Here is a 27,888-nt window from a genome sequence, read left to right on the forward strand (position 1 = left end):
CTTGCAGGAACCAGGGATGTGTGTGTGTGTGTGTGTGGGGGGGTGCTGTTGGTTGAACCTCGGGTACCCCGTCCACGGAGGAGATAGATGGAGAGGGGTTGCGGCATAGATTCTCTCAGGATGGGAGCGCGGGAGGGAGGTGCGGTCAGCAGGGTTCGGAGCGGGGAAGGGGTGTGGGGAGCCCCTGTTGCTTTACCCCTTCGGGGAGGTGGTTATTAGGTAGGCTTGGGAAGGCGGAGTTTGGGGGGCTGGGGGCGGGGCTCGGCTGCGCTGAGAGGAAGGGGGGGCGCGCTGGCTCCAGCTCCGCTCAGACAAAAGGCGGCGGCGGGAGCGGGCGGGAGGCGGAGCGGCGCCGCGAGGGCCTCAAGGTGACACCCGCCCCCGGCCCCGGCCCCCCCGGCCCGGCCCCCCCAGCCTGCCTCCCACCCCCAGCCCTCAGCCCCTTACTCCCGGTGCCCTTCCCGGACCCCCTCCCCCCGGCGGGGGGTGGGGAGCAGCGAGGGCCCCGCCCCCTCCTGTCCTCTCCCCAGGGCCGGCGCAGGATGCTCCCGGCCCCTGGCAGCCCCTCGGGAGGTCCTGAGCTCGACGCGCCCCCTCTACGCCATGTCCCCCCCTGGCTCGGCCGCGGGAGAGAGCGCCGCCGGCGGCGGCGGCGGCGGTGGCGGCCTCGGGGTCCCGGAGGAGCTCACGGCGGCGGCGGCGGCGGCAGTGGCGGCGGCGGACGAGGGCCCCGCCCGAGAGGAGGTGAGAGTCGGGGGCACTCCTTCCCCGGGCGCGGCCGCAGCCTGGCCCCCATCCCCCCACGGCACGCGGCCCCCGCCGGTTCCGCCGCAGCGCGGCCGGCGCCCCGCACCCCGAGCCGGCCGCCGCAGCTGCAGTCCGTGCCGCCGCCCCCACCCGGCGGCGGGAGCTGTCCGCGGTGCCGGGGTAGGGGCTGCGCCGGGGGCGGGGCTCGGGGGGGGTCCCGGGCAGGGGGAGGGGCCAAGGGGAGGAGCCTCGTGGACCCTGGGCGGATGAGAGAGGGGGCTAGGCTCTACCGGGGTGGGGACGGTGGCAGGGTTCCTGTCTTATAGAGGGGGGATGCTACCTAGAAGGCCAGGAAGGACGGCTTGCAGGGGCTACACAACCAGGAGGGTACCATGGGGAAGTGATGGTGTTACCTGATCTGGGACCCTAAGAAGGTCAGATGTGTGCAGGGGGATCCCCCCGTGGTCATTGGGAGTGTGTGTGTGTTGGGGGGTGTGCACCTCTCTCATGAGGCTCCTGCTGCTTCCTCATATCCCTAGTTGGGGGTCCCTAGTCTTAAGTTCTCTGAACCTGAAGACAAAGGAGGAAAGTACCAGGAGCACCCCCACTCCAGCCTCCCATGCACACTTGTGCACACGCATGCACCCTGCACTAGGGCTGAAGCACATGAGCAGGGATGGGCCTGCAGGTAAAGCCCCTTTTAGAGGTACCCACACTGGGACTAGCACACAGCGAGGCAGGCACACAAAGGGGTCCATATGTTCCTACTTCCTAAGGACAAGGTTCCCCGAAAGGCACATGTGCCCTAACCTCCTTGTCCACTGTACTGTGTGCTATTTCCTAGCTCACCTAACTATCCGTATTTGTAGATCCAGGGCCTAATGCCTATTTCTGTACCCTTCTTTTCCACTCTTTTCCTTTCTTTCCTGTCTGGCCTCCAAATCAGGCCTGAGGAATTAAGGAAGTAAGTCAGGATCCCAGCAGAAGGTTGTGTGTGAGTGTCGGGGGGATGGGTTCCTAAAGCTAGACAGCAGAGAGGAGGGGTGGGAAAACAGAGGCCACTACAAGAAATCAAACTCAATACTCAATTATAGGATGTGGCTGCTGGGGACCAAGGCCATGGTAGGCATCTAGAATGCAAAGAGAATGAGGCATGGGGACCTCAGAAGTACTCAGTCTAGTGGGGAGCCAGAGATGTAAACAACTCTGGGGCCAACCCTGGGACAGAATGTGCCAAGTGCTTTAACAGACAGGCTCCAGGAGAGTACCAAATACCGTTTTCTCTTGACAAATGGCTGGGCTTCAAACATCGTCCTCGATACCCCGGTCCCACTTCCCCTATGCCCATCCTCTCCTCAGCCACATGCCTATGCCTTTCTGGATACCTCCTCCTTGACTGCCTGCTGCTCAGGGACCCCAGCCCCCTCCCTCCTATCCTCAGACAGAGGGAAGGATGTCAGGGCACAGGAGGGAGGCTCACAGGGGAACCAGGGTCTAGACTATGGGGAATGAGACAGGGTGTGGGGTTCTCTGGAGGCCCTTCTAGGCTAATTGTGAGGGTTAGGGAGGTGGATGGGTCAGAGGGGAGTAGCTCCTCTAGAACTTAGGACTGAAAAAGTATAGAAGTGAGGGCACCACTTGTTAAGTGGGGAGGTGATGTCAGTGGGTCCCTCCCCCTTTTCTGGAGCACCTGGAAGGGGTCTGGGCTGGGGATCTGCCTTTGCTGATGCCTGTCTGTCTGTCCTCCCCTGTCTTCCCCGTCCACACCTTCTCCTGTTTCATTGCCATCTTTGTGTCTTTCTTTGGACTCTCTCTGGGTGCCAACCTATCCATCTGTGTTTGTGGCCTGGGCCTCCATCTCTGGCTCTGATCCTTCTCTGCCTCTTGGGGTGTCTCTCTCTGCACTGTCCTGTACTGGCATTCTGATTCCCTTTCCTGTCCTCATGGCTTGCTCTGCGTCACTTCTATTTCTACCTCTGGCCCCTGGCTCCCACTTGGGACTCACCTTCTCTCCATATCCCTGTCTGTTTCTCTCTGCCTGTTACCTCTGGTGCTGGCTTCTGCCCCTCCATCCCTGCATCCATCTCTGTGCTGGGTCCTGCCTGCTCTACTTCCCACTCATCTTGGCCCCTCTCCCTGCTCACCTGAGCAGCAGCGTCCCATCCAGCCCTCTTTCACCAAGTCCCTCTGCCGTGAGTCCCACTGGAAGTGCCTCCTGCTCTCGCTGCTCATGTACGGCTGCCTGGGGGCAGTGGCCTGGTGCCACGTCACCACAGTGACGCGACTCACCTTCAGCAGCGCCTACCAGGGCAACAGCCTCATGTACCATGACAGCCCCTGCTCCAATGGCTATGTCTACATCCCCCTGGCCTTCCTGCTCATGTTGTACGCCGTCTACCTGGTGGAGTGTTGGCACTGCCAAGCTCGCCATGAGCTGCAGCACCGTGTTGATGTGAGCAGTGTGCGGGAGCGTGTGGACCGCATGCAGCAAGCCACGCCCTGCATCTGGTGGAAGGCCATCAGCTACCACTATGTCCGCCGCACCCGCCAGGTCACCAGATACCGCAATGGAGACGCCTATACCACCACCCAGGTGAGCTGGCAGGGAGTGCAGGATATTCAAGATGGGAGGTGGCACTTGGCCCAGCCGCACTCCCTCCCCACCTCCCTGGGGGGAAGGTGGGAGGAGCACGAGCAGCAGTGAGCTCCCACGGGCATTGCAACAACAGGTCAACAGCAACAACCATAGTCACAACAGCAAACACTGACCAGGAGCCAAGCTCTGCTCTAAGTACTTTACAAACCTCAAATCATTTATTTAACCCTCATAACAAACCTATGAGATAGGTAAGTATTCCCATTTTGCAGATGAGGAAACTGAGGCTTGGAGAGTTTAAGTAACATGTTTAAGGTCAAATAGGCAGTATGTGGTACAGATGAGATTTGAACTCAAGCAATCTGGCTCCAGGATCTATACTGTTTAGTGCTTAATGGGTCTATTTAGTGATTAATGGCAGAGCGTGGTCGCTCAGGCCTGTAACCTCAGCACTTTGGTGAGGCAGGAGGATCTCTTGAGCCCAGGAGTTTGAGACCAGCCTGGGCAACATAGTAAGACCCCATCTCTATAAATAAAAAAAAAGAAGTAGCTGTCCTGGTGGTGTACACCTGTAGTCCCAGCTACTCAGGAGACTGAGGTGAGAGAATAGCTTAAGCCTGGGCAGTTGAGGCTGCAGTGAGCTGTGATCGCCACCGTGCAAGACCTCATCTCAAAAAAAAAAAAAAAAAAAAAGTTGATGTTTAATGGTTGGAGATGGCTTAACATGTCCAGTCTTATAGCATGCTCTTACCTGTTCAGTGAGGTGATGCTACTGAGTTCTCTTTCACAGGTATGGACACCTAAACTCAGTGACTTGCCCAAAATCTGCTGCTCCTAAGTGGTAGTGCTAGACTCAGACCTAGCTTCCTGGATCCCAAGTCCAAGGCTCTCAGAGGAGGTGGGAAGTCTCATTGAGGGTGAGCAGGTCAATCAGCACTTTGCCGACTCATCAGGATGAGACATATTGGGGTCCTGGAGGAGATGTTCCCAGATGCAGGCCATCTGTCTCAGTATAAGGATCAATAGACAAGCCTGGGGCTGGTGAGAACCAGGAAGGAGGCTAAATGACAGCTCCAGCCTGAACAGGGAGACTAGAGACAGAGGGGTTCTTTAGGGAGTGCTTCTGAGGAACCCATTTGGAAACACAACTGCAAAATGAAAGAAAGATGAAGAAGCTGTTTGTGGTGATGTGGGAGCACTTGGAAAACAGAGGCAGTGGCAAAGGCATCAGGCAACCCAGAGGGGCAGTTCATGGCCAGAACCTGACTCCTAGAAGAAGCAAGGCTTAGCTAAAATTTAAATGCGCACGGGTAGGGCTGCTTCTAGTCCGGGCCTCATATCTGATTAAGCAGAGGGCATCAGTTGCTGTGTAAGTCAGACGGAAAGATCCTCTCCAACCCAACGGGCACCTAAACCAAGACAGGTTTAGGGTCCGACCAGGCAACCAGAGCAGCGATGGGGCGGACAAGGGTGAGTGGGCAGAAATGGGCACCGCGGACGGGCTCCCCACCACCTCATCGCCTGCCCCCACCTCCCCGCGCCACAGGTTTACCACGAACGCGTCAATACGCACGTGGCGGAGGCCGAGTTCGACTACGCGCGCTGCGGCGTCCGCGACGTGTCCAAGACGCTAGTGGGGCTGGAGGGCGCGCCGGCCACGCGGCTGCGCTTCACCAAGTGCTTCAGTTTCGCCAGCGTGGAGGCGGAGAACGCGTACCTGTGCCAGCGCGCGCGCTTCTTCGCCGAGAACGAGGGCCTGGACGACTACATGGAGGCACGCGAGGGCATGCACCTCAAGAACGTGGACTTCCGTGAGTTCATGGTGGCCTTCCCGGACCCGGCCCGGCCTCCCTGGTACGCCTGCTCATCGGCTTTCTGGGCTGCGGCGCTGCTCACGCTGTCGTGGCCGCTGCGCGTGCTGTCCGAATACCGCACGGCCTACGCGCACTACCACGTGGAGAAGCTCTTCGGCCTGGAGGGCCCGGGCTCGGCCAGCAGCGCGGGCGGTGGCCTCAGCCCCAGCGACGAGCTGCTGCCCCCGCTCACCCACCGCCTGCCGCGTGTCAACACGGTGGACAGCACGGAGCTCGAGTGGCACATCCGCTCCAACCAGCAGCTGGTGCCCAGCTACTCCGAGGCGGTGCTCATGGACCTGGCGGGGCTGGGGGCGCGCTGTGGCGGGGCGGGAGGCGGCTACGCGCCCTCTTGCCGCTACGGCGGGGTGGGCGGCCCGGGCGCAGCGGGCGTGGCTCCCTACCGGCGCAGCTGCGAGCACTGCCAGCGCGCCGTCAGCAGCTCGTCCATCTTCTCGCGCAGCGCCCTGAGCATCTGCGCCAGCCCGCGGGCCGGCCCGGGGCCTGGAGGGGGCGCGGGCTGCGGGGGCAGCCGCTTCTCGCTCGGCCGCCTCTACGGCTCCCGGCGCAGCTGCCTGTGGCGCAGCCGCAGCGGGAGCGTCAACGAGGCCAGCTGCCCCACGGAGCAGACGCGGCTGTCCAGCCAGGCCAGCATGGGGGACGACGAGGACGATGACGAGGAGGAGGCCGGGCCGCCGCCGCCCTACCACGACGCCCTCTACTTCCCGGTCCTCATCGTCCACCGGCAGGAGGGGTGTCTGGGCCACAGCCACCGGCCGCTGCACCGCCACGGCTCCTGCGTAGAGACCTCACTGTGACCTCTGGCCACGGAGCGGCCGGCGCCATCCTCCCGCCTGCCCCTCGCCGGACTGTGCTCCCTGAGCGGCGCAGGGCGAGTTCACCACGGCGATTGAGGCCGCGCGGCGATTGAGGCCGCGCGGCGGAGAGGGAAGGGGAGATGAGGGCCGCAAGACAGACCCGGTTGGGGCCGAGACCCCCTGCCTCCCTGTACATAAAGAGATCGATTGTCGGGAGCGGGTCGGCTGCTCCCCGAGATCCCCCCTGGCAGAGTCTCTCTTCCAGCCCCATCCCTGAGTTCCTAAGGGGACACCTCCCTCCGGTCCAGCCCTTCAGCAGATCTTCTGTTAGCTGGCAGCCGTGCTGTGGGCCCCTCGTTGGGCCTCGTCTGAAGGGAGAGGCCCTGGCATGCCGCTGGGAGATTTAGAGGCTGTGGAGAAGGAAACTTGGGGGTTTCCTTCCTCCGAGGCCTCACTCCCCTGAGGCCTCTCTCTATGGAGTGGGCGGTGGTTTGGTGTCCAGCAGGCTGGATTCCAGCTAGCTAATGCATTCAGTGGGTCTGAGGCTGGAGCCAGGTGTCAGCCCCAAACCTCCATCCAACACCGTGGAAATGTTTCTGCCCTCTTCTTGGCGCTGACCCCAAACATTGGGGTTTCCTTTCTCTTGCTTCCTCCTCTGCTGTTTGTCTAACTGGGCCCCCACTCCGGGTGCAGAGAGACTGTGCTCACCGCACAGACGTCACTCACCTCCAGCCTCCTGGCCCTGCAGTGCTTTTGCCAGGGTGCAGCCGGGCTGGGAGTGAAAAGTGGAGGGCTGTGTACCTCAGTCCTTTCTGGAAACTCCGCAGCCTCCCGCGGCAGCCTCCTCACCTGGGTTCTGGGTGTGTGCTCCCTTTAGAGAGTGTGAGACGCCACCTGGGCAGCACTGTTTAAAGCTGGCCAGGGTGCGTGACTAAGGGAAGAGAGCATGACACAGACCCGGGTGACAAAGGGGACCTCTGGAAGCAGGTGGGAGTGAGAGAGGAGAGGGAAGTGGAGGGTAGAGGAAAAGGACCTCCGAAGGTGGGGGGTTGTCTTTGGAGGCGGCCCTCGCCTCCCTAAACCTGTGGGGAGGAGCGGAGTGTGCTTGTTCCTCAAACATCTGGAGGGGGCGGGGGTTGAGGACATTGTCACAAGCTCCAGCTGGAGAAATAACTCAATTCCAGTGGCAGGGTCAGAGGCAAGAATTCTCTACATCTTGTCCGACCCTTCCATCCTCCCCTATCCTATGAGCTGAAGCCCTGCTGTGTGTCCCAGGGTCTTCAAAGGGCCATCCTGCAACCACCCCAGGGCGCTGGCCCCACATCCTGTTCCCACAAAGCTCTGACACCGCCTTCTCTCCCTGTGCCCCCCCTGCCACCTCCACCCTGATGTGCTTCAGTGTGCATGTCTGTGAACAGCCCTCCTGTCCTCCCGACTCCCTTGGCTAAAGTTTCCCCAGCAGATTTAGTGCCCAGGGATTGAGCTCACGTTTCAGGGTAGAGAGGATAACCCTTGGGCCACCCGCATCTCTCACCCCTGATGCTTCTTTCTTCACCTGAGCCATCAGAACTCCTCCTTCCCTCCTTCAGCCCATCTCATCTTCCTCCAGCCCAGCCAGGCCTGCACAACCAACCGTGTGGCCTCCACCTATGCAACATCGCCTCTGTCTCCCCTTCCCTTCTTCCTAGGGGAGAATGCAAGGGGCTCAAATTGTGGGGATACCATGGCCCGTGGCTTCTAAAGGGTTTAGCTTTACTTTCAGGTAGAGATGGCTGAGTGAAGAGGGAGAAGAGAGGCTAGACAGAGGGAGGCTTGGGTGGGGCAAACAGCTGCCCACCAGATTTTCCTGGACAGCACTGCCCACCTGCCTACCAGCACAGAACCTGCCTGGACCCCGAGTCTGTGCTCCTTGGGGTTCTGGTGTTTGGAGCATCCCTCTTTCCTGTGAATGGACATCTGTGAGGTACAGGTGGTGAGCTGCAGCCTCAGGCTCCACTTCTTAAGCCAGCTGGCACCTGGATGTCATGCTCTGTGTGGGGACAGCCTGGCCACCTCAGGGCTCCAAGGAGGGAGGAACTTGGCTCCTCCTCCCTCAGGCCTGTTCATGAGATGGAGCCAGGTCTCAGAAGAGGGGAAGGGGGACCTCTATTATTATTTTTGCCTGTATTGACCATTTCTGCCTAGGTCGTCTCACACAGACAACCTCACCTCCCACACACACACAGACTTAGAGAGAAACCAATTCTTTGGTCTATTTTCTTGGTGGCTTTATTGATTGCCAGGGAAATTGAAAACCAGAAAATTAATTAATCTCTAAAATTAAACTTTACACTGAATGTTCTTGTTTCTCTAATTAGAACCTCTGCTAGCAGCTGTGGCTACACACACACACACACACACACACCCTCACACCTACATGTTTGCACTCCAGAACTGTCAGAGGGTGTCAGGCACAGACAGACTCTAGGTTGCCCGGACAGGCACACACATGCAGTCACTTCCAAGCCCCATTTGGTGCTCTGCTCAGCGCCTGCTTAGGAGTCCCTGGAGAGCAGGCACTCCTGTACTGGGGTTGTAGCCCGTGACCTGCCCTTTAGGGACATGGGTCTGGAGGCTCTGGGCCAATCAGTCAGCCCAAGGAGGATGGAGAATGGCGCTCAGCCTGAATCAGTTAGTCAGCTAGGTGTCTTGTGGCCCTGGGGGCTGATGTGATTCCTGTAGGTGTGGCCCCAGGGTGGGCAGCTACAGAGTGATGGGGACTCATGGAGGGCACCTGGAAGGCTCCATGTGTCCTGGGGACAAGGGCTTGTGGGGTGGGCTGGGCCTGGCTGGGGGGAAGACAGGTCTCTGTCAATTGGGTGCATCACACTGTGGCCTTTTTGTCGTGGATTTAAGCGCAAAGATTGTACAAATCAAACTGGTGGATAATAAAGTTGTGGATGACTCACTGACTTCCTGTCCCAGTGTGGCACTTCTTTTGCTACCTCCTCCCTCCTGGGGAAGCACTCTGGGGTAGATGGCAGGGATCGTGTCATCCTTCCCTAGCAGTCGTCATCTACAGCTGCCTCCCCAGAAGAGGCCACTGGATCTCAGCCCCTGGGGTCAGCTTGTTGTCCCCTTCCCAGGTTGGGGGTTGAGGAACTAGGGAATGGCATGGCCTGTAGAACTGGATCACTTAAAGCAGAGTCAAGCAACAGGGATATGCATCTGCAGGGGTAAGGGTGGCAGAGAGAGCCAGGCATAGCTTTGCTGTAGCCAGAGTGTGTGTGTGTGTGTGTGTGTTTGAAGACTATGGATCTGTTTGGTAGAGAAGAAAATGGTGAAGAGGGGAGTCAGGGAGGCAGGCAGCCCCCGTGGGAGAATCTGGCAGGCATAGTCCCTCAAACACCTCTCTGACTTCCCTATACTGGAAGAAGATCATGTGTGGGGGTCCAGTAATATCCTCTCCCGGACACAGGGGCTGGGTCCCTACTGCATACCCTTTTGACTCCCATCCCAGGCTCCCTTCCCTGCCTCACGTCTGCATACAACCATCGATCACTACAAGGATATTCAGGTCCCCCTCTCCACTCCCTCTGAAGGAGTGCCTCTCTAGCAGGCACGGTAGGGGTATGAAATGAGGGATGGGGCTGGGGCCATGACCCAAGTCAGGTCATTTTATCCCAGAGTTCTCAGGGCCACTGGCAGTGATGGTTGACATGAAGTGGCTGGGATTCAAGGCCCGCTGGCGGGCTGCTTCTCGATTGGCATAGAGGGCCTGGCCAATGAGGTACTCGCTCTCCTGGGCCACATCTGACAGGCGCAAGTCAAACTCCAGAAGGGTCTTGTTGTCTGACATGCCTTCCAGGAGCTGCTTCCCACCGTCCTGGGAAAAGAGTGCCAAAGAAGGGGCGTTTAAGTCACTACCCAGGATCTCACGCTACGCATTCTCATGTAGATGTGACTAAAACAAAGTTTTCACAAAACAATACTCAACCTATTCGTGACACATGTTGACATATTCTATTCTTTTTCATTTGACAAATGGTAGCCAAGACCCACTAAATTGATTTCTCAACCCTACTAGTTTGAAAAACATGAATCTTCAGCAATGATGATAATTCCATTCCTTTGGTTCAGCCATGGGCATGTGGGGCAAATCTAATGAGATGTGAGGGGGAAACTGAAAGGGGGTGGCTTCCGTGAAGGTTCTCCTCACTCCAGAAAGAGAACAAAAGAGAGCAGGTATTCACCCTTTTTCTGCCTCTGGGCATGTTTCCTATGTGATATGTCAGAGGCAGCCATCTTGAGAATGAGAGAAGCACTAGAGAAGGCCTTGGGCACAAGGCTGGGGTGGGCAGAGCAGAGGATGACACTGAACCCAGGGGTTTACCAACCCTAGAACCCCTTAATTCTGATTGTGGGAGACACTGAATGTTCCTCTTGTCTAATCCATTTCTAGTTAAGCTTTTTATTACTTGTAGTCAACAGCACCCCCTCTAGAAACTGTGTGTGTGCGCGCGCGTGTGCGCGTGTGTGTGGATGTATGTGCCTCTGTAGGTGAGCAAGGCTGTCCTCATGGGGAGGTTTAGTAGAGCATTCGGTGACCTAATGGAGGGGCCCCACTCAATGGTCATCACAGCTCCAGCCCCTGCTGGGTTGGGTGGGCCAGCCCCATTGTGAAAGAATTTCATGTTGGAAGGCAGAGTGCTACCTTTCCAAGATTGTGACTCAGCAGTGTGTTGCAAAGTCAATTCAATGGGTCATAGAAGCATTTTAAAAAATAAAATAGAGTAGAATGTAAAGGAAAATATTAGTATATATCACAACGAGTAAATTTCAATATTTATGTCTGTGTCCCTGTAAATTGCATTTCTTTCTTTCTTTCTTTTTTCTTTTCTTTTGAGACAGTCTTGCACTGTCGCCCAGGCTGGAGTGCAGTGGTGTGATCTTGGCTCACTGCAACCTCCGCCTCCTGGGTTCAAGTGATTCTCTTGCCTCAGCCTCTTGAATAGCTGGGGTTACAGGCTCATGCCACCACACCCAGCTGATTTTTGTATTTTTAATAGAGAAGGGGATTCGCCATGTTGGCCAGGCTGGTCTCAAACTCCTGGCCTCAGGTGATCTACCCACCTTGGCCTCCCAAAGGGCTGGGATTACAGGCATGAGCCACTGCGCCCAGATCAATTGCATTTCTTACTTTCAGACTTGGTTAAGAAAATTTGAGAGACATAGTCTATTAGGAAGGACTCAGGCTATCAATCAATCTTGGGTTTGAATCACAGCCTTGCCACTTTCTACTGACTTGATGCCCTTGGGCAATTCACTATCCTCTCTGAGGCTCAATTTTCCATCTAGAAAGTAGGGTTAAATGTACTTAGTTGTATACTTAAACTTAATTAGGGTTAAATATGCTTCGGGTTATATACAGTTACTTAGGTAACCATAAAGATTAAGGGGGAAAATAATAAACATTGAGATACATGGTATGTGTGCATACTTGATGCAGTCTGTAGTATGTAAAGTCTGTGATCTTCACAATTATCCCACACATACCCCTGGCAGCTGGATTCCACACCTACCCTCACAGGCCCAGAATAGGTGACTCACCAGCCCGATGTGGTTGCAGGACAGGTTGATGCTGGTGAGTGTGGTGTTGATGGCGAGCACCTGGGACAGGAGGGTGGCAGTGGGCTCAGACAGCTCATTGCCACCGAGGTGCAGCGTGGTGAGGCACTTGTTGGTCTGCAAGGCATGGGCAAGAGCCTGGCCACCCTCATCCTTGATGCAGTTGAGGCGTAGGTTGAGGGAAACGAGGTTGGTGTTGTGTGCCAGAGCATGAGCCAGGGACTGGGCACCTGGCCCATGCACCTGGTTGTTGGCCAGGTTGAGCACACGCAGGCGGCTGTGGTTCAGCAGCTTGGCAGCACCTCGTGCACCACGGTCCCCGATGAGGTTGTGTGACAGGTCCAGCTCCTCGAGGACTGGGTGGTCCAGAAGGCTTCGAATTATGATGCGTGCCTTCTCATCGTTCACTTTGCTTTGGGTCAGCTTGAAGATCTGTGGGCAGGCAGAGGGTCTACAGCACCTGCCAGTCAAGGGTAATCAGCCCTCCCACCCAGATCTTTGGCAAGCTCTGCTCACCTAGTGTTAGTCACCTGGCTGAGTGTTGAAGGGGGCCAGCCCTATCTGCATGGCAGAGTAGTGTAGAATTGGTGGCAGGTCGCAGGGAGGAAAGATCACTGTTTATTGAGCAGCTACTACATGCTGGGTATACTGCTTGGAGCTTTCATAACCATTATCTCTAACCTTCAGCATCTCAATGAAGAGAAAATGCTCTCCATTTTACAGATAGAAAATTGAGGCTTACATTATTTCCCCAGATAATACAGTGATTGAAGCGGTGGAGATGGGTTTGGAATCCAGGTCTGCCTGAGGCCTCAGCCCCTCACTGCATCCTCCCTTGCCAGCCAAGACCCACCAGGGCAAGGAGAGGACCTCTTTGAAGGAGGTTGCCAAAGTAAGAACCAGGGAAAAAGTAGGGAGGGGGAAAAGCAGGGAAAGCGTGGGATAAAGGAATGCGGGAAAGGGGATGGGGCTGGTCATTTGAATATTGTCCATAGGAGTCTCTCTCCCTCACCTTCCCACTGACTTGAAACGGCTTCTCTCTCTCTCATGAGACCTCTGAGTCTGGCCCCTTCTCCCTACTCTTCAGTTCACTCCTTTTTTATACCCCTCTTAGTCAGCCCAGTCTTTTGTGTCTCTTCTCTTTTATGGCATCTATCTGGCAAAGCCCAAACCCTGGATCAGCCCCACTCTCTATTTTCTGCATGCCTGTGTGCAAGCAACTGGCAAAATAGAAAACATCAGCTGATGGGACTGGTGGCTATCACTGAAACCACTGATAGGCCTGTAATGCTGCACGCCAATATAACTATATTTCTCTGGCCGAAATACTCCCTTATAATCTACAACAACTATTTTAGCTTTTTGCAGCCTCTTCAGAATTCAGGCGCCTCCCTGCTGAGCCCCCTCTTTCAGCAGGTGAACTCTCCTCTTGCCTTCTCAGCCATTGAATGGGAACCTGTAATTTTCCTGATACCAAAGCACTGACCTACTGGTCTATGAACCTGTGCCTCTCTTCTGCATTCATCCCCTTTCTTGCAACTGGATGGAGCCTTACATTGGTTTTAAACATATGTGAGTTATTCTGAAGGAACCCAAAGTTCTCATCTGTTAATGGCTGTACCTTTCCCCCTTCACAGCCAAGTTCTTGAAAAAGCTGATCACAACCACCCATTCCTCACTTCCCACTCTCCCCAGAAACGACTGCTATCTGGCCTCTGCTCCCGCCATTCCACTAAAATAGCTCCTCCTCAGTGACCTCCATGTTCACCAAATCCAGTCCTCAGCGCCATTCCACCCCATTGCTCACTCCCTCTACTTGAAACGTACCCCTCCCTTGTTCTGTGACACAATGCCATGTCCCCCATTTCCTCCTCCCTCTGGCTTCCTGGCAAGCTCTTTTTTTCTCACTAAGACCACATGTCAGGCCTCTTCTTGTCTCACTCTTGGCTCTCCCCTATGAGACTCCATCCAAATTCAGGGCTGCAACTGCCACCTTCATGAAGCCAGCACACATTTCCACATTCAATTCAGACCTCTTGTCTGAGCTTCAGACCCTCTACCCAACTAATGAAGTGACCCGTTCTTTGAGATGACTCAAACTGAAACACACACTCTTCCCCCTCAAAACTGATCCTCTTCCCACATTCCCGGTTTCTGCAAATGGCCCCTCCAGTCAGCCAGTCTCATGAGCCAGATGTCTTGCACCTCACCTCCTTCTCCTTCCTTTTCCTTCAGATCCTGCCCATGCCAGCATGGTCAGGTGCATAGCAGACATATGTCTGCCTAAATATGTCTTGACTCTCTCCACTCCTCTGAGTCTCCACAGACACTGCCATCGCTGAAATGACCCTCACTCTCACCTGGATTTGGCAATCTGGCAATGATCTCCTAGGTGATCTGCATGTCCACTGATGCCCTGCCCAGGCTATTCTCCCTCATAGATGGAGTGACCTTTTCATATGTGAAATCCAGTAATGGTGCCTACTTTTTTTTGCCTAAAACCCTGGGGTGGTGTCCCAGAGCTGGTAAGGATAAAGACAGCCTCTTGAACAAGGCCTCCTTTGCCCAGCAAGGCTGATCACTGACTGCCTCTCTGTTTTCGTCCCACCCTCCTCACTCACACTCTGCTCCAGCCACACGTCTTCTCTTTCAGTCCCTAGAGCTGGCCATGTTCACTCTGCCCATAGAGCCTTAGGCACTGCTCCCTCTGCCTGGAGTGATCCTCCCTCTTAGACTATAACTCTTATTCCTCCTTCTAATCTCTATGTAAGACATTTGTTCAGGGACCTCTTCCCTTGCAAGGTCAAACGCTCCTTTATAGTCTCTCATAAGACTATCACTTCTGGCCAGGTGCGGTGGCTCACACCTGTAATCTCAGCACTTTTGGGAGGCTGAGGCAGGCGAATCACAAGGTCAGGAGTTTGAGACCAGCCTGGCCAACACAGTGTAACCCTGTCTCTACTAAAAATACAAAAGTTATCTGGGTGTGGTGGCGGGCGCCTGTAATCCTAGCAACTTGGGAGGCTGAGGCATGAGAATAGTTTGAATGAGGCGGAGCTTGCAGTAAGCTAAGATAGTGCCATTGCACTCCAGTCTGGGCAACAGTGCGAGACTATGTCTCAAAAGAAAAAAAACAAAAAAGTATCTCTTCTTTATAGCATTTATACCAATTCAGGGGTACCAGAAAAAAAATACATGATTCCCAGTTAAATATAAATTTTAGATAAATAACAATGCCCCATGGAATATTCAGAACATACTTATACTAAAAATTATTTTTTGTTTATCTGAAATTAAAAAACTTTTTGGAGACAGGGTCTCATTTTGTAACCCAGGCTTGAGTGCCATGGTGTGATTGAAGCTCACTGCAGGCTTGAACTCCTAGGCTCAAGGGGTTCTCCCACCTCAGCCTCCTCAGTTGCTGGGAGACTACAGAGTGAGCCACTATGCCTGGACCTGAAATTCACATTTAACTGGATGTCCTGTATTTCTCTTTGCTAAATATGGCAACCCTATTCTAGTTTCAATTTTATGTTTATATGACTGTTGATTAGTGCCTTTATCCCATCAGACTGTTAGCTACAGAGGGAACAAACGATCTTGCTCATCGTTTTATTTTCAGCACCTAGGACAGGGCCTGGAGAGCAGATGTTTGCTAAATGAAACAAACTGGTGAACTGGGAGGGCAGCGCCTTGTTCATTTTTGCACACCCAGAACCGTGTAGCTTGGCGCAGGGACCATTAAAAACCACTTGGCCAATGAAAGAGAAGGAAATGGGAAAATGGTAATAACGGAGGAGGAAGATGAGGGGAGAAGGAGTCTGAGAGATGGGGAGAGGAAATCTGAGAGATGCTGAAAGGGATGGGGTGAAGGCTGGGGGCAGACAGTACCTTGAGGGTGTGGCATGCCTTGATGGTGGCTGCTAAGGAGTGACAGTCGTGGTAGGTGAAGAGGAAGAGATTCCACTCGAAGTTCATGCCGCAGTCCTTGACACCGTACACCAGGTCCAGCTCCTCCAGGTGGCTCAGGCCAGCTACCAGATCGCCCAGTTGGTAGTGGTCCAGGGCGGGCTCTTCCATTTCTCCCTCGCTGCCGGAGTCCGACTGGTCCCCGGTCTGGGGCTGGGCCAGGAGCCGCACCGGCGGAAGGAACTGATCGACGTGGACCCTGCGCACATAATTCCTGCAGAGTGGCAGCAGGTCGAGGATCACTGCGGGGTCCGTGGTGCCTGGGATAAAGTGCTTTAGCAGGTTCTCCAGGTGCCGCTCAAAGAACATGCGTTTCCAGCTGCCGCCATGCTCGGCCACGTGGCACACGGGCCAGCGCTGCATGCAGCAGCGGAGCCAGTAGTTCTCATCGTCTATCAGGTTGGCGGTCACAGCTAGTGGTAGGTCAGGGGACAGGTGGTTCAGGACTTTCTGCTGGTGCTCCGGGAGCAGCTGCTTCAGGATAGGGTTTCCTATGGGAACAGAGGAAGGAAAGCAGGAGGTCACAGTGTTGGGGGACACCTCACCATGATGCTTCAGGCTAGGCCTGGCTCAGGGCACTGGGCAAAGGGAAGACCCTTTCCTCTGCTCTCAGGGAGGCTCTATTGGACGGGGAGACCTAGCCTTTAGCTTTGGGATGTTCCCTACATGAAGGTGGACATCTCATCATCTGTTCTCAGGTAGCTCCGGGACTGAGGCAGACTCTCAGGTTCAACTCTCAATTATCACCTGGTCTGATGGGGGATACAATCTCTGAGGTCAGAGGCTTCCAATCTGATTTGATTCATCGATTTCAAAACAAGAAATTTTTTGAGCACCTACTATGTGCTAGACACTGAAGGTACCACTATGAGAGACTACTATGTCCCACATGCTGGAGATATAAAAGCAAGCAAAGGCCGGGTGCGGTGGCTCAAGCCTGTAATCCCAGCACTTTGGGAGGCCGAGGCGGGTGGATCACGAGGTCAAGAGATCAAGACCATCCTGGTCAACATGGTGAAACCCCATCTCTACTGAAAATGCAAAAAATTAGCTGGGCACGGTGGCGCGTGCCTGTAATCCCAGCTACTCAGGAGGCTGAGGCAGGAGAATTGCCTGAACCCAGGAGGCAGAGGTTGCGGTGAGCCAAGATCGCCCCATTGCACTCCAGCCTGGGTAACAAGAGCGAAACTCCGTCTCAAAAAAAAAAAAAAAAAAAAAAGCAAGCAAAACAGAGCTCATCCCTTTTGGAGTTTAAATTCTAGTGAGGGGAGGCTGACAACAAACAAGTAAAATGAATGAGACTGGGTGACAATAGTTACTGTAGATGAAATGATCGTCCTGTCCTCAGAGAGCTCCTCATCTGGTAGGAGAGGCTGGCAACCCATCTTTGGAAAGGATCTATATTACAGAGCACAAAATATAGAACAAACCAAGAGCCTTTACATGGCATGGAAGACTCCATCAGAGTGGGGGGCGGTTCACTTGGGAGGGCTTTCTGGAGAAGGAAGTAGATGTGGCTCAGACTGGGTTTTGCTGGAGAGAGTGGAAAAGGCAAGGAGAGAACAGAGGCATGGCGGGTCCAGTGTGGGTGGGAGGCTGGTGGGACCTGCCAGTGGGAACAGCAGGAGAAGCTGTCTTGGCCCTGGGGTGGAAGGGAAGTGTTGAGGGGGTATGAGGATGTCATGTGGGAGAGCAGGGGCTGCCCTGGGACCCAGCTTCTGCAGTCTTGGCTCCAGACAGTCCCTACCCACCTTGCCCCACTCCTGGCCTTCTTCTTCCCACCCAAAACAGGGACAGACTCACTCTGGAAGTTCTTGATGATGTGCTGAATGCAGAGCTCTGTGAGGAGGGGCACGATGGTCAGAGACCACTCAGGATCCTCAGCAATGATCCGGCGCATCCGATGGAAATTGGCCCCAGAATTTGGGTTCCTGGACTTTGCAGGCACTGGTGTGATTGAAGAAAGCTTTGAGGGCTGTGGGCCTGTGCTTGAAGTGTGGCCTCCAGTGGAGGACTTGTCCTGGGTGGAGACTGAGGAGTGGCTGGGGTCCAACAATGCTGATGTTACATTATCCTGCATGCTGGGGGCTGGCAACGTAGGGGCAGGTGGCCCCTGGATGCCCTTATGACAAGAAGCTTCTCAGACTGGCAGACCCTTGATACAGGCAGGGATCTGGAGAAAAAGGAAGAGGGTGGAGGTGTTACTTTGGAGGGTCTTGGTGGGCATTTACTAAGAGAGGTGGTGTAGAATAGTGCTTAAGGATCAGTCCCTGGGGTGAAGCAGATCCAGGTACACATCCATTGGTTATCTGTGTGGCCTTGGGAAAGTTACTGAATCTCTCTGAATTTCAGATGCTGCCTCTGAGAAATGAAGGTCAGTTCCAGTAGGATTATTTGGAGGAGTGGATAACATAGTGCATCCAAAGGGCATAATATATTATCTGACACATGGAATTGTACCAAGGAGCAGCCCAAAATTTCAGATAATAGCTCTACAGCAATTACAGTAATTGCTCTATGCCAGACAATCTTTTTAGTTCTTTATGCCTATTAATTCCTGTGTCCTCACAAAAGCCTTTCTCAGATAGCTGCTTGTATTATTCCCATTTTTCTGCTGGGAAACTGAAGCACGGAGAGGTTAATTGACTTGCCCAATGTCACACAGCTTAGAATTATCAAAGGTGGGTTTAAATTCAGTCTATCAAATTCATGCTCTGAACCCTACATTGGACTACCCCTCTGAGGGTGAGGGGTGTATATTGCCAAAAGGCAGAGGTATAATAAAGAGCCATTCAGCTCAAAACAGGCCCCTGCACTAAGTATTTTCTAGAACAGCAACTGCCTGATCCATAGGATGGGGCTGAGAACAGCTCTGGCCAACAGAAATATAATGCAAGCCAAAATGCAGCCACATATGCTATTTTAATTTCTTTAGTGCTCACATTTTAAAAAGTAAAGAGAAACAACGGTGGGCATGGTGGCTCATGCCTGTAATCTCAGCACTTTGGGAGGCCAAGGTAGGTGGATCACTTGAGTTCAGGAGTTTGAGACCAGCCTGGTCAACATGATGAAATTCCATCTCCACTAAAAATGCACAAATTAGCAGGGCATGGTGGCAGGTGCCTATAGTCCCAGCTACTCTCTCTCTCTCTCACACACACACACACACACACAGAGAGAGAGAGAGAGAGAGAGAGAGAGAGAGAGAGAAACAGGTGAAATTAATTTTATATTTAGCCCAGTATGTACAAAGTGTTATCATTTAGACACATAATCTATATAAATTATTAATAAGACATTTTATATACTGTATGTTTTCATATGAGGTCTTCAAAATCTGATGGCTCAATAGGCAAATTGAGCCTATGGCTACCGTTTTGGAGAGTGCAGGTTGAGAGAGAAAGGAGAGGGGGACAAGACCCATGCCCTGCCCAGGATGCCAGCACCCTCCTTTCTTCCTTCCCACTGAGAGCTCAAGCTCCAGGTCCCCTCCCATCCATCTCCCCATCCAGTCTTCCTCTAGTTCTTCCAGCCTCCCAGCATTCCAGACAGCAGCGGGCAGGCGTGGGAGGCAAGAAGGCAGCTAAATCTGGGGTTGAAGACAGAAAACGGAGGATGTGGCTTGGTCCAGGGACCTTCCCTGCATTTGCCCATTCCTGCACCCTTGCACTCCTGCCCTGAGATCTGCAGGAGGAAATGGGGCTGCTGGCTCTTGGCTCCTCCAGGCAGTTCCCCTCAGATGTGCACCCTGACTCAGTGCACTAGGTAGTGGCCGGTGAGAGGGAACGCTCTGAACCAGCAAAGGCGTCCTTGGCAGAGGAAGGGACCAGATGGTGCTCCCCAGCCTGCCAGGCATCTCAAGGAGGAAAAGCCTGGTTGAGAGGCGGGTGGCAGGGAGAGGGATAGTGCAGGAAAGATATCTAGGTATTGTGACATCCTTATGCAAATCAAATGCAAATTCACACACAGATTGTGTCCAGAATTGTGAAATAACCAGATCGTGCTTTTTGACTAATGGCTCTCAGAGAGTGGGGTTGGAGGGGGTTGCTGCTTAGTGGTGCTGGCTGACTTTGCATTTCTGGCTTAGCCGGTTATGTGCTTTGTGACCTTGGCCAAGTTACTTAACCTATCTGAGCTTCAGTTTCTTTATTTGTGAAACTGGATAATAATATCTTCCTACGTGGGCTATAGTGGAGATCCCCCTGAGATAATGGTCAATTAATATTGGTGATTATAAAGAATACAGGCGAGGAGGGTGTGTGGAGAGTGAAGGGCAGGGGTCTGAGGCTGGACAGGTCACATCCTGGAGACCTGCTTCTTGGGCACTGACCTGAAATGGTATCTTTGGATGAGTGCAAAGTGTCTGAGGCCCTTCCCTATTTCCAGGAGTGATGTGAGGGGCAAGGTGACAGTAGTGGAGGCTGCAAGGACATCAGGACAGAGGCAATGGAGGAAGGTCAGAGGCAACAGTCCAGCCCAACTCCTTCCTGGTTTTGCCCTAAAACATTTTATAATTTCCGTTGGTCCTAGATATATCCCTGGACACCCATGGGCCACACCCAGGACACAGACCAGGCTTGGCAGGAGGAGCCCCAGGTTGCTGGTGTGCATTGCCTGGAGTTGGCTTTTTAGTCATTCCTCATGGCACCTTCCAGCCTCACCATCCTGGCAGTCAGTCCCTTCTCCTTCTTCTCCTGGGGAGTCACATCTAGGAAACCCCACATAGGGCCAGGCGCGATGCCTATGCAATGAGGTGACTCTAGTCCCACTGCCTCGTGCCTCACTCTCAGGACCTGGCAGTTCTTTCTCAGGATCTGGTCCTAATTGCTCTTGCTGCTGTTTCGTGCCTGCAGTCCGCCTCTGGGCATGACACAGCAGGACCCACTGGGGCTTGCTCCAGGGCCCTGAAGCAACTCCTCAGAAGGAATGGGTAGGGCCTTGCTCCATATCACGTGGCTGCTGTGCGCATGGCTGGGATAAAAATGAGCCCCTATCACCTTCAGGGTTTGCAGGAACATCCATACCATGAGGCCTGATGTCATTTTAAGGCAAACGTTGAAAAAATTAACTGCATAAGATCAGAGTTGATAATTTTTAGTTAATTATCTCTTGATTTTTTAAAATGAATATTACAAAAATATTTTGGCAGGCAAATTATTATCAGACACAGAAGATTCTTCTAAGAATCCTAAGGAGGATTTTAGTTCTAAACGTTTTTAAAAATCTATTTTTAAAATGAACAAAATAGAAAACAAAGTATATTTAAAAGGATAACGAACAAAACTCACTCCTTGTTGCCCCGCTATAACTGTTCTGAGGAGGATACGGAGCGTGGCTCCTCCCTCGGCAGGCCATGTTCTGACCCCTGCCCTTGGGGGTCACCCTTTGGCATGCCACTCTCTTGGCTCTCCTCCTACTTTCTGACCATTCTTTTTCCAAGAGTCTTCACTACAGACTTCTCTCCCTTTGCCCACCCCTCACGTGCAGAGACCGCTCAGGATTCCGCCATTGTCACCCACTCGTTCCTGCTGATGTGGTCTAGCTTTCACCTCTTCCAGGTGGACTTTCCCAGCTGTGGCGTCCCAGGAGAAGCAGAGGGTACTGCCTACCAGGACGGTGAGGCTGGGTGGTGGTGTGAGTAATGCCAGACTCCCCTGCATCTGCATTCCAGACAAGTCCAGTGGGATCTGCCTCAGTCCCTCAAACAATCCATCCAGATGCCGGCACCAGTAGGCAGGGAGTCACCTCTCTCTCCTTCAGCCCTCCTGCCTCACCCTGCCATCTAGTTACTGATTTAGTTCTGCCTCCCACCCAGGCAGCCTCTCCTTTCCTGCTGCTGTCTTAGCTCAGGGTCTCAGTGTCTGTTCGGACCACAGCTTCAGCTGTGGAGCACATAGTTTCTGGGATCCAGTCTTGTCATCTCACATCTAGCCTTCACACAGATGCCGTGGGAGGCTCCATGTAAGCCCTCTAGTGGCTCACCACTGCTCAGCGGATAAAACCAGCTTCCTCAGCTTGACATGTAAATCTCCGTGGCTGGACACTTTGTTGAAAATAAGCTCCTCTTTGAATCTGGGACACTGCAGCCCAGCTCATGCTGCCCGGCCCTTGCTCAAGTTGTTCTCTCTGCCTGGAATGCCTTTCCCACTGTCTCAGCCAGGGAAAGGGACAATCACTGGTCTTCTGTGTCTGAGCTCAAGCACCACTTCCCCTCTGAAGGCCAGGTGCTTCTTTCTCCCTTATCCCCCAAAACAACCCCTCCCGTTGTCAGACCCCATCTCTCCAGTACCTGCATCACTCCAATGACCTGGCTGCCACCCTTTCACACACCCACACTAGACCATGAGCTGCTCGAGGGTAGGGGCTGTGTCCTCCTCATTATTGTCTCCAATTCCTAGCCCAGTGCCAGGTCTGCTTTAGGCGAGATAGCTGGTGTTTGGGGCTGCTCCACTGGCTTCTGATAATAGACTCTGACCAAAAGGAGTATCCTATTGGTCAGGGCAACTGGTTTGGGGGTGGCTATCTGATAGAAGCCAATCGGAGTCCTTCTTGAGATTTGTCCAAGTGGAGGGAGACAGAAGGACACATGTCCTTGAAGGATCTGGATCTCCTGCTGCAAGTCATTTCTCTCCGCATGTCCAAGGTCTGCTTGCGGCAGGAGGGAATGAAGCCTGGGGGAGACCAGCAGAAACAAAAGATAGACAGAGACAGCATCCGGGTATCTTCGGTCCCCATACCTAGCTCTGAGAGCTGCCTGGCTCCTTGGCAGTGCCTTCAGCTCTGAGAGCTAAGTTCGCAGTCCCTTTGCCAATGCTAAGAGTTGGGTTTCTATCCCTTTTGACCAAAAGGTCCTGCCCCATTTTGACCAAAAGGCTTACAGTTTGGTGAGTGGAATTATGGGGAAAATCCTAAACCAGTAGATGAAAGAGTTCAACGGGATAGCTGAGAACGGCCAAAGGCCCCCAGGTTATTATTCACAGGACCTGATATCACTCCTGTGGCCTCTTCCTTTCCTGGCCACGCTGAGCCTCTAGTCTCACATCCCATCTCTCCAGGGCTGGGACAGGATCAGCACGTTACAACTGTCCAGCATTTAGCAGTTACAAGGTCCTTTCATTGTCCTTTCAGAACTATCCTCTCAAAAAAAAGGGGGGGCTGGGTGTGGTGGCTCACACCTGTAATCCTAATACTTTGGGAGGCCAAGATGGGAAGCTTGAGGTCAAGAGTTCAAGACCAACCTGACCAACATAGTGAGATGCTGTCTCTAAAAGAAAAAGTCTTCTCATGTGACTCTTCAAGCACTGTATAAAGGAACTAGGATGGGTTTCCTTATCCCCATTTACAGTTGAAGAAACAAGGAAACAGGAAATGACTGGCCCTAAAAACCTGTGAGAGCTGGGGCCAGCATCTGAGGGCAGGTCTCCTACCTCTAGACACAATACACTACCTTTCCACAGTCACTCACTATGTCTCCCTCCTCTCGCTTTTCCTGCCCTCCATTAGGAAAGAAGAAAGCATATTCTTGCTCGTTAGGAAGTGGGGAGGGCCTCCCTGGGCTGAGAGAGCTCCCAGGCCTTTGGCACTCCACTGTGGGAATTTCAGGACCCTGTTGTACAGTTTTCATCCCTGTTATGTAAATGCATGTTCCCCCTAAATGAAACAAAATTTGACATCAATACTTGTGTGCCTATATCCACACTAACCTCGAACAGCTTTTTAAAAATACATCTCATCATTTTAGGTCAAACAAAAGCATAGTAAATTATAAAATGCATATTGACACTAATGTAGCAAACTTTTTTTTTATGACATGTCCTAGCATTGGCAAGTAGCACACAAGTGACCAAGATAGCCACAACCATGCCTAAGGATTCTTTTTCATCACGCTAAACTTTTTTTTTTTTTTTTTTAAATACAGAGTTTCACTCCTGTTGCCCAGGCTGGAGTACAATGGTGCGATCTTGGCTCACCACAACCTCTGCCTCCCGGGTTCAAGCGATTCTTCTGCCTCAGTCTCCGGAGTAGCTGGGATTACAAGCATGTGCCACCACACCCGGCTAATTTTGTATTTTTAGTAGAGATGAGGTTTCTCCATGTTGGTCAGGCTGGTCTTGAACTCCTGACCTCAGGTGATCTGCCTGCCTCAGCCTTTCAAAGTGCTGGGATTATAGGCATGAGCCACTGTGCCTGGCCTAATGTAGCAAACTTTTTAAAAAGTCGAAGTTGTAGGCTGGGTGTAGTGGCTCATGCCTATAATCCCAGCATTTTGGGAGGCCGGGATGGGCGGATCACCTGAGGTCAGGAGTTTGAGACCAGCCTGACCAACATGGTGAAACCCTGTCTCTACTAAAAATGCAAAAATCAGCTGGGCATTGTGATGGACACCTATAATCCCAGCTACTTGGGAGGCTGAGGTAGGAGAATTACTTGAACCTTGAAGGTGGAGGTTACAGCGAGCTGAGATTGGGCCACCGCACTCCAGCCTGGGTGACAGAGTGAGACTCCACCTCAAAAAAAAAAGTATAAGTTGTAATATATTGTTTCTGACAGTTTAAGTGTGCATAAATTACATATATAATACACATGACTATATATTAGATATTAATATTAATTATATACTAATAAAATATATAATTCTCATATTATATCTAATATATAGTCATGTGTATTATATATGTAATTCACACTAAGGACTAGAATATATATCTATATTATTCTAGAAGAATATATTGTTCTATTAGAATATATATATCATTCTAAAATATAGATCGATATTCTACACTAAGGTGTAGAATTATTATTCTAGAATGATATATATATTCTAGAATAATATAGATATATATTCTACACCTTAGTGTGAATAAGTTTCAGATACAAAAAGCAAAGTTAGAAAGGGCGCAAGGGAGGCCAGGCGTGGTGGCTCATGCCTGTAATTACAGCACTTTGGGAGGCTGAGGTGGGTAGATCATCTGAGGTCAGGAGTTCAAGACCAGCCTGACCAACATGGTAAAATGCTCATCTCTACTAAACATATGAAAATTAGCCAGGTGTGGTGGTGTGCCTGTAATCCCAGCTACTCGGGAGGCTGAGGCAGGAAAATTGCTTGAACCTGGGAGGCAGAGGTTGCAGTGAGCTGAGATTGTGCCACTGCACTCCAACCTGGGCAAGAAAAGCAAAACTCCATCTCGAAAGGAAATAAAGAAAAGAAAGGAAGGAAAGAAGGGAGGGAGGGAGGGGAAAGAAAGGAGGCAAGGGGAACAACCATGGAGAGGAGAGAAGGTGGGGAGTGGGCACAGTAGAAGATAGGAGGCTGAGAGAGTTCTGCCTGCTTCACAGGTTAGCCTTAGTCTGGTCTGGCAGTCACCAGCCTGCAGCTGAGGGTGATAGTAGGTGGCACTATTTTCCCTGGGAGCCTGGAGGGATGGGTGGATACGCAATAGCTGAGGGCTTGGGGCACATAGTCCCCAGGCACCCACAGAGGGCAGTCCTGGAGGTGGATGAAGAGTCACCTTCCTCTCTGGAGCTTTCTTTCCCTGGAAAGCCTGTTGGGTAAGTCAGAGAATCCCAGAGTTTTAAGACTAGGAGCATGTTCAAGACTCCAGTTCTTCTCCAGGGCAGGAATCCTGACAATCCAGAGAGGTCAGGGCTACCAGGAGTAGGTATATATTGTGCCACCATCTGGTGTCCCATCCAAGGGTGTGCTGTGCTCTCAGAGTGGGAAAGTGGGAGAGTGGGACACATGCAGTGGACTTTCACTTCTCTGGGGCCTGCCTCATGAGCCTGTTTGGCTTCACATGGCTGTATCTCTAACCCGGGACCACAGTCCCTAGGGAAAGGCCGGTCCTCATGCTCTGGGCCCCTACTCTGTATCCTCAGGACCAGGGTCCAGGGTCCTGAAATCACATACAGGGAACGACGTCCACATCAGGCCATAACTCAAAGGGTGTGAGGGACTGCTCTCTCCATGCCCAAGCACAGGTAATAGAAAGTGACAAGATGCTCCAGTTCGGCCAGGGTTGTCCTCATTTCTGATGGCTTGAATCTGGTGGACAGGTGTTCTGGGAACCATACCCTTGGCTATATATAGCTATGATTTATTGAGAGCTCTAGGACTTCAATAGCATGTGCATAGCAGGAGGCAGGACAGCAGCTGACTAAGTACTCAGGACTTGTGCTGTCTCAAATCAAATCTCTACTGTGCCCCCACACTATCTGCGCATCCTCAGGCAGGTCCCTGCTTGCCTCAGTTTCTTCATCTATAACATGGGGACAGTACTTAATAGTACCGATTTCATAGGCTTACATAGAGGATTAAGGAGCTAATGTGTGTGAGCCATTTCATATAGTGCTGGGCCCAGAGCCAGCAGTCAAGATGGGTGTTAGAAGTTATAATGAAGGTGCTACATGCCTAACATAATTTTATCAAATTCTTAAATGTATTATTCAGGATTATTATTTAACACTATTGTCCCCATTTCACAAATGAGGAAACTGAAACTTAGAAAGCTTAAGTAACTTACTAAATGTCACTAGCTAGTAAATGGAGAAGCTGAGGTTTTAGTTTGTGTCTGTCTAATGCTCTCTTACTTCCACTAGACAGATGCTGGGGTTGCTTATAAATTGCTCCCAACTCAGTCACTCACAGCACTTTCCAGTGGGTCTCTCATTTTCTCCAGCTCATGAGATCTCTTGTTCACCAGCATGGAGCCCAGGGTTACCCCCTTGGTGCTGACCTGAATAGTCCAGGCTCCCTCGCCCAGTTCACTGCTGGGCACAGGAGTCTTCCGCAAGGCTGGACCATTGCCTGCAAGCTTTGGAGGGCCCAAGGAGCCCAACAGAGTGCTGCAGAGTGGTGCTCTCCCACCCTGGCCCATTCCCTCCACAGGAAGTCTTGGGCCTTCTCCATCCTTCCCCCATCCCCAGATAAATCTAACCACTCTGGGCAGGAGTTCCTTATTCTGCCCTAATGGGAACACGAGGAAGATGCTGTAGGAGAGCGTTCTCACCTTCTTGTGCATCACAGTCCTGGTCCTCAACTGTCCCCTCCTCCCTTCCTCTTATCCAAAAAGTGGAGACACCCAGCCCTCTTTGCGATGACAGCGCCTCTGTGCCTGGGATACCTTCCCAGGAGCTGGCTCTGCACCCACTGCTCTGCCTGCCTTCTCTGCCTTCTCAGTTGCTCCCACCCCAGATCCCCGCAGGAGAGCCCCCTCTGTCCTCAGGGCTTTGGGCTTTTGTCTACACCCGCCTCCATCTCTTTCATGCCCACCATGTCTTACTTTGGGGCAAGTCACTCCCAAGTTGGGAATTCTATTTGTGGAAGGGCAAAAAAGTTTCTCCAACAGAGCTCGGCGAGTGATTGGACTTGGGCTGGGTGAAACCGCCAGCTCACTGGCCACGATCCCTGGGCTGGCCTCCTCCCGGCTGCTGTTCACTGAGGTCTGCTGTCTCAAAAGGGACTCCAGCCTCTCTGTTCCCCACTTCTCCTCCCTACCTTCAGCTCAGACACCCCAGCAGGGAAGCTCAGCTCCAAAGGCCACGGGGTCCCTCCCGCATCCTACCTGGGGTGTAGAGGTGCTGGCTTCTCCTTGGTAACCCAGGGAAACCGGCAGTGCCGTGGGAGGGAGGGAGATGCGGAAGCTTCTGGACCCGCGGGAGGGACTGCAGCCCTCGGGTGCTGGGGACAGGGACCGCCTTTCGGAGAAGTCTGGGGCCCCAGGGCTTAGGGCCGCTCTCCACCACGCCCTACCGATGCCCCACTTTCCACCCCCACTTCCTTCCCACGATCCTTCCCCTGCCTCACTCGGATCCCAAGCCCCGGCGCACACGGTTTGCAGTGACTGTGGTGAGGAGAGGCACGGGGCATCCTCGCGTGGAGAGCGTGGGGTCTCCCGTGGGTATGGACTGGCTGGCTCTTCCCCCAACGGGTAACGGAACCCAGGCAATGGCCGCCTGCAGGCTTCGGGCCGGTGTGACCGAGGACGCTGGAGGGGCTCCGAGGCCCTGCCGGACTGAGTGAACCCCGATAAGGGAGACCAGGGCTGGGTGTCCCCGCTCCCGGAGGTCGTCTCACCCGCTCCGGGAGCCCGGGCGCTGGCCTCACGCAAAGTCCCGCGAGCCAGTGCGGGTCACCGTCGTTGGGGACGCCCCGCGTCGCTAGGGGCGGGCCGGGCGGAGAGGGCGAATGCGCCGCGCCTCGGAGGAGGGGACGCTACTGCTTCCTCAGCTGTCGCTGCGCACCTGGCACGCGCCTCATTCGCGCTCACGGCGCCCAGGCCATGCCTCGGGAAGGTTCAGT

The 27,888-nt window shown here is 53.2% G+C and overlaps 2 protein-coding genes and 1 non-coding gene across 10 annotated transcripts; 1 reads left to right on the top strand and 2 right to left on the bottom strand.

Annotated features, from left to right (window-relative positions):
• Positions 1-309: 309 nt before the first annotated feature.
• On the top strand, positions 310-8,965 carry TMEM151B (transmembrane protein 151B). 2 transcript variants are annotated; one of them, XM_035295805.3, is made up of 3 exons: positions 310-744; positions 2,900-3,340; positions 4,890-8,965. In XM_035295805.3, the coding sequence occupies exons 1-3, from the start codon at positions 604-606 to the stop codon at positions 6,012-6,014; spliced, it is 1,707 nt and encodes a 568-aa protein (XP_035151696.2). In that variant the 5' UTR covers positions 310-603; the 3' UTR covers positions 6,015-8,965. The 2 variants fall into 2 exon arrangements, with proteins under 2 accessions (XP_035151696.2, XP_078225437.1); XM_078369311.1 differs by having other exon boundaries at positions 518-744; positions 3,046-3,340.
• Positions 8,260-27,715, bottom strand: DRC5 (dynein regulatory complex subunit 5). Of its 7 annotated transcripts, none has more exons than XM_078369313.1 (6): positions 27,664-27,715; positions 18,533-18,713; positions 17,394-17,763; positions 15,513-16,081; positions 11,604-12,053; positions 8,260-9,879 (listed from the first exon to the last, which is right to left on the bottom strand). In XM_078369313.1, the coding sequence occupies exons 3-6, from the start codon at positions 17,668-17,670 to the stop codon at positions 9,667-9,669; spliced, it is 1,509 nt and encodes a 502-aa protein (XP_078225439.1). In that variant the 5' UTR covers positions 17,671-17,763; positions 18,533-18,713; positions 27,664-27,715; the 3' UTR covers positions 8,260-9,666. The 7 variants fall into 7 exon arrangements, with proteins under 7 accessions (XP_078225439.1, XP_035151700.1, XP_035151703.1 ...); XM_035295809.3 differs by having other exon boundaries at positions 18,533-18,674; positions 27,152-27,715; XM_035295812.3 differs by lacking the exon at positions 18,533-18,713.
• LOC118153354 (small nucleolar RNA SNORD46) lies at positions 23,376-23,482 on the bottom strand. The gene has a single exon (XR_004742593.1). It is a non-coding gene; the product is annotated as a small nucleolar RNA SNORD46 (small nucleolar RNA).
• Positions 27,716-27,888: the final 173 nt, after the last annotated feature.

Source organism: Callithrix jacchus, chromosome 4 (assembly GCF_049354715.1).
Source record: "Callithrix jacchus isolate 240 chromosome 4, calJac240_pri, whole genome shotgun sequence".
In the NCBI taxonomy this organism is placed as follows: domain Eukaryota; kingdom Metazoa; phylum Chordata; class Mammalia; order Primates; family Cebidae; genus Callithrix; species Callithrix jacchus.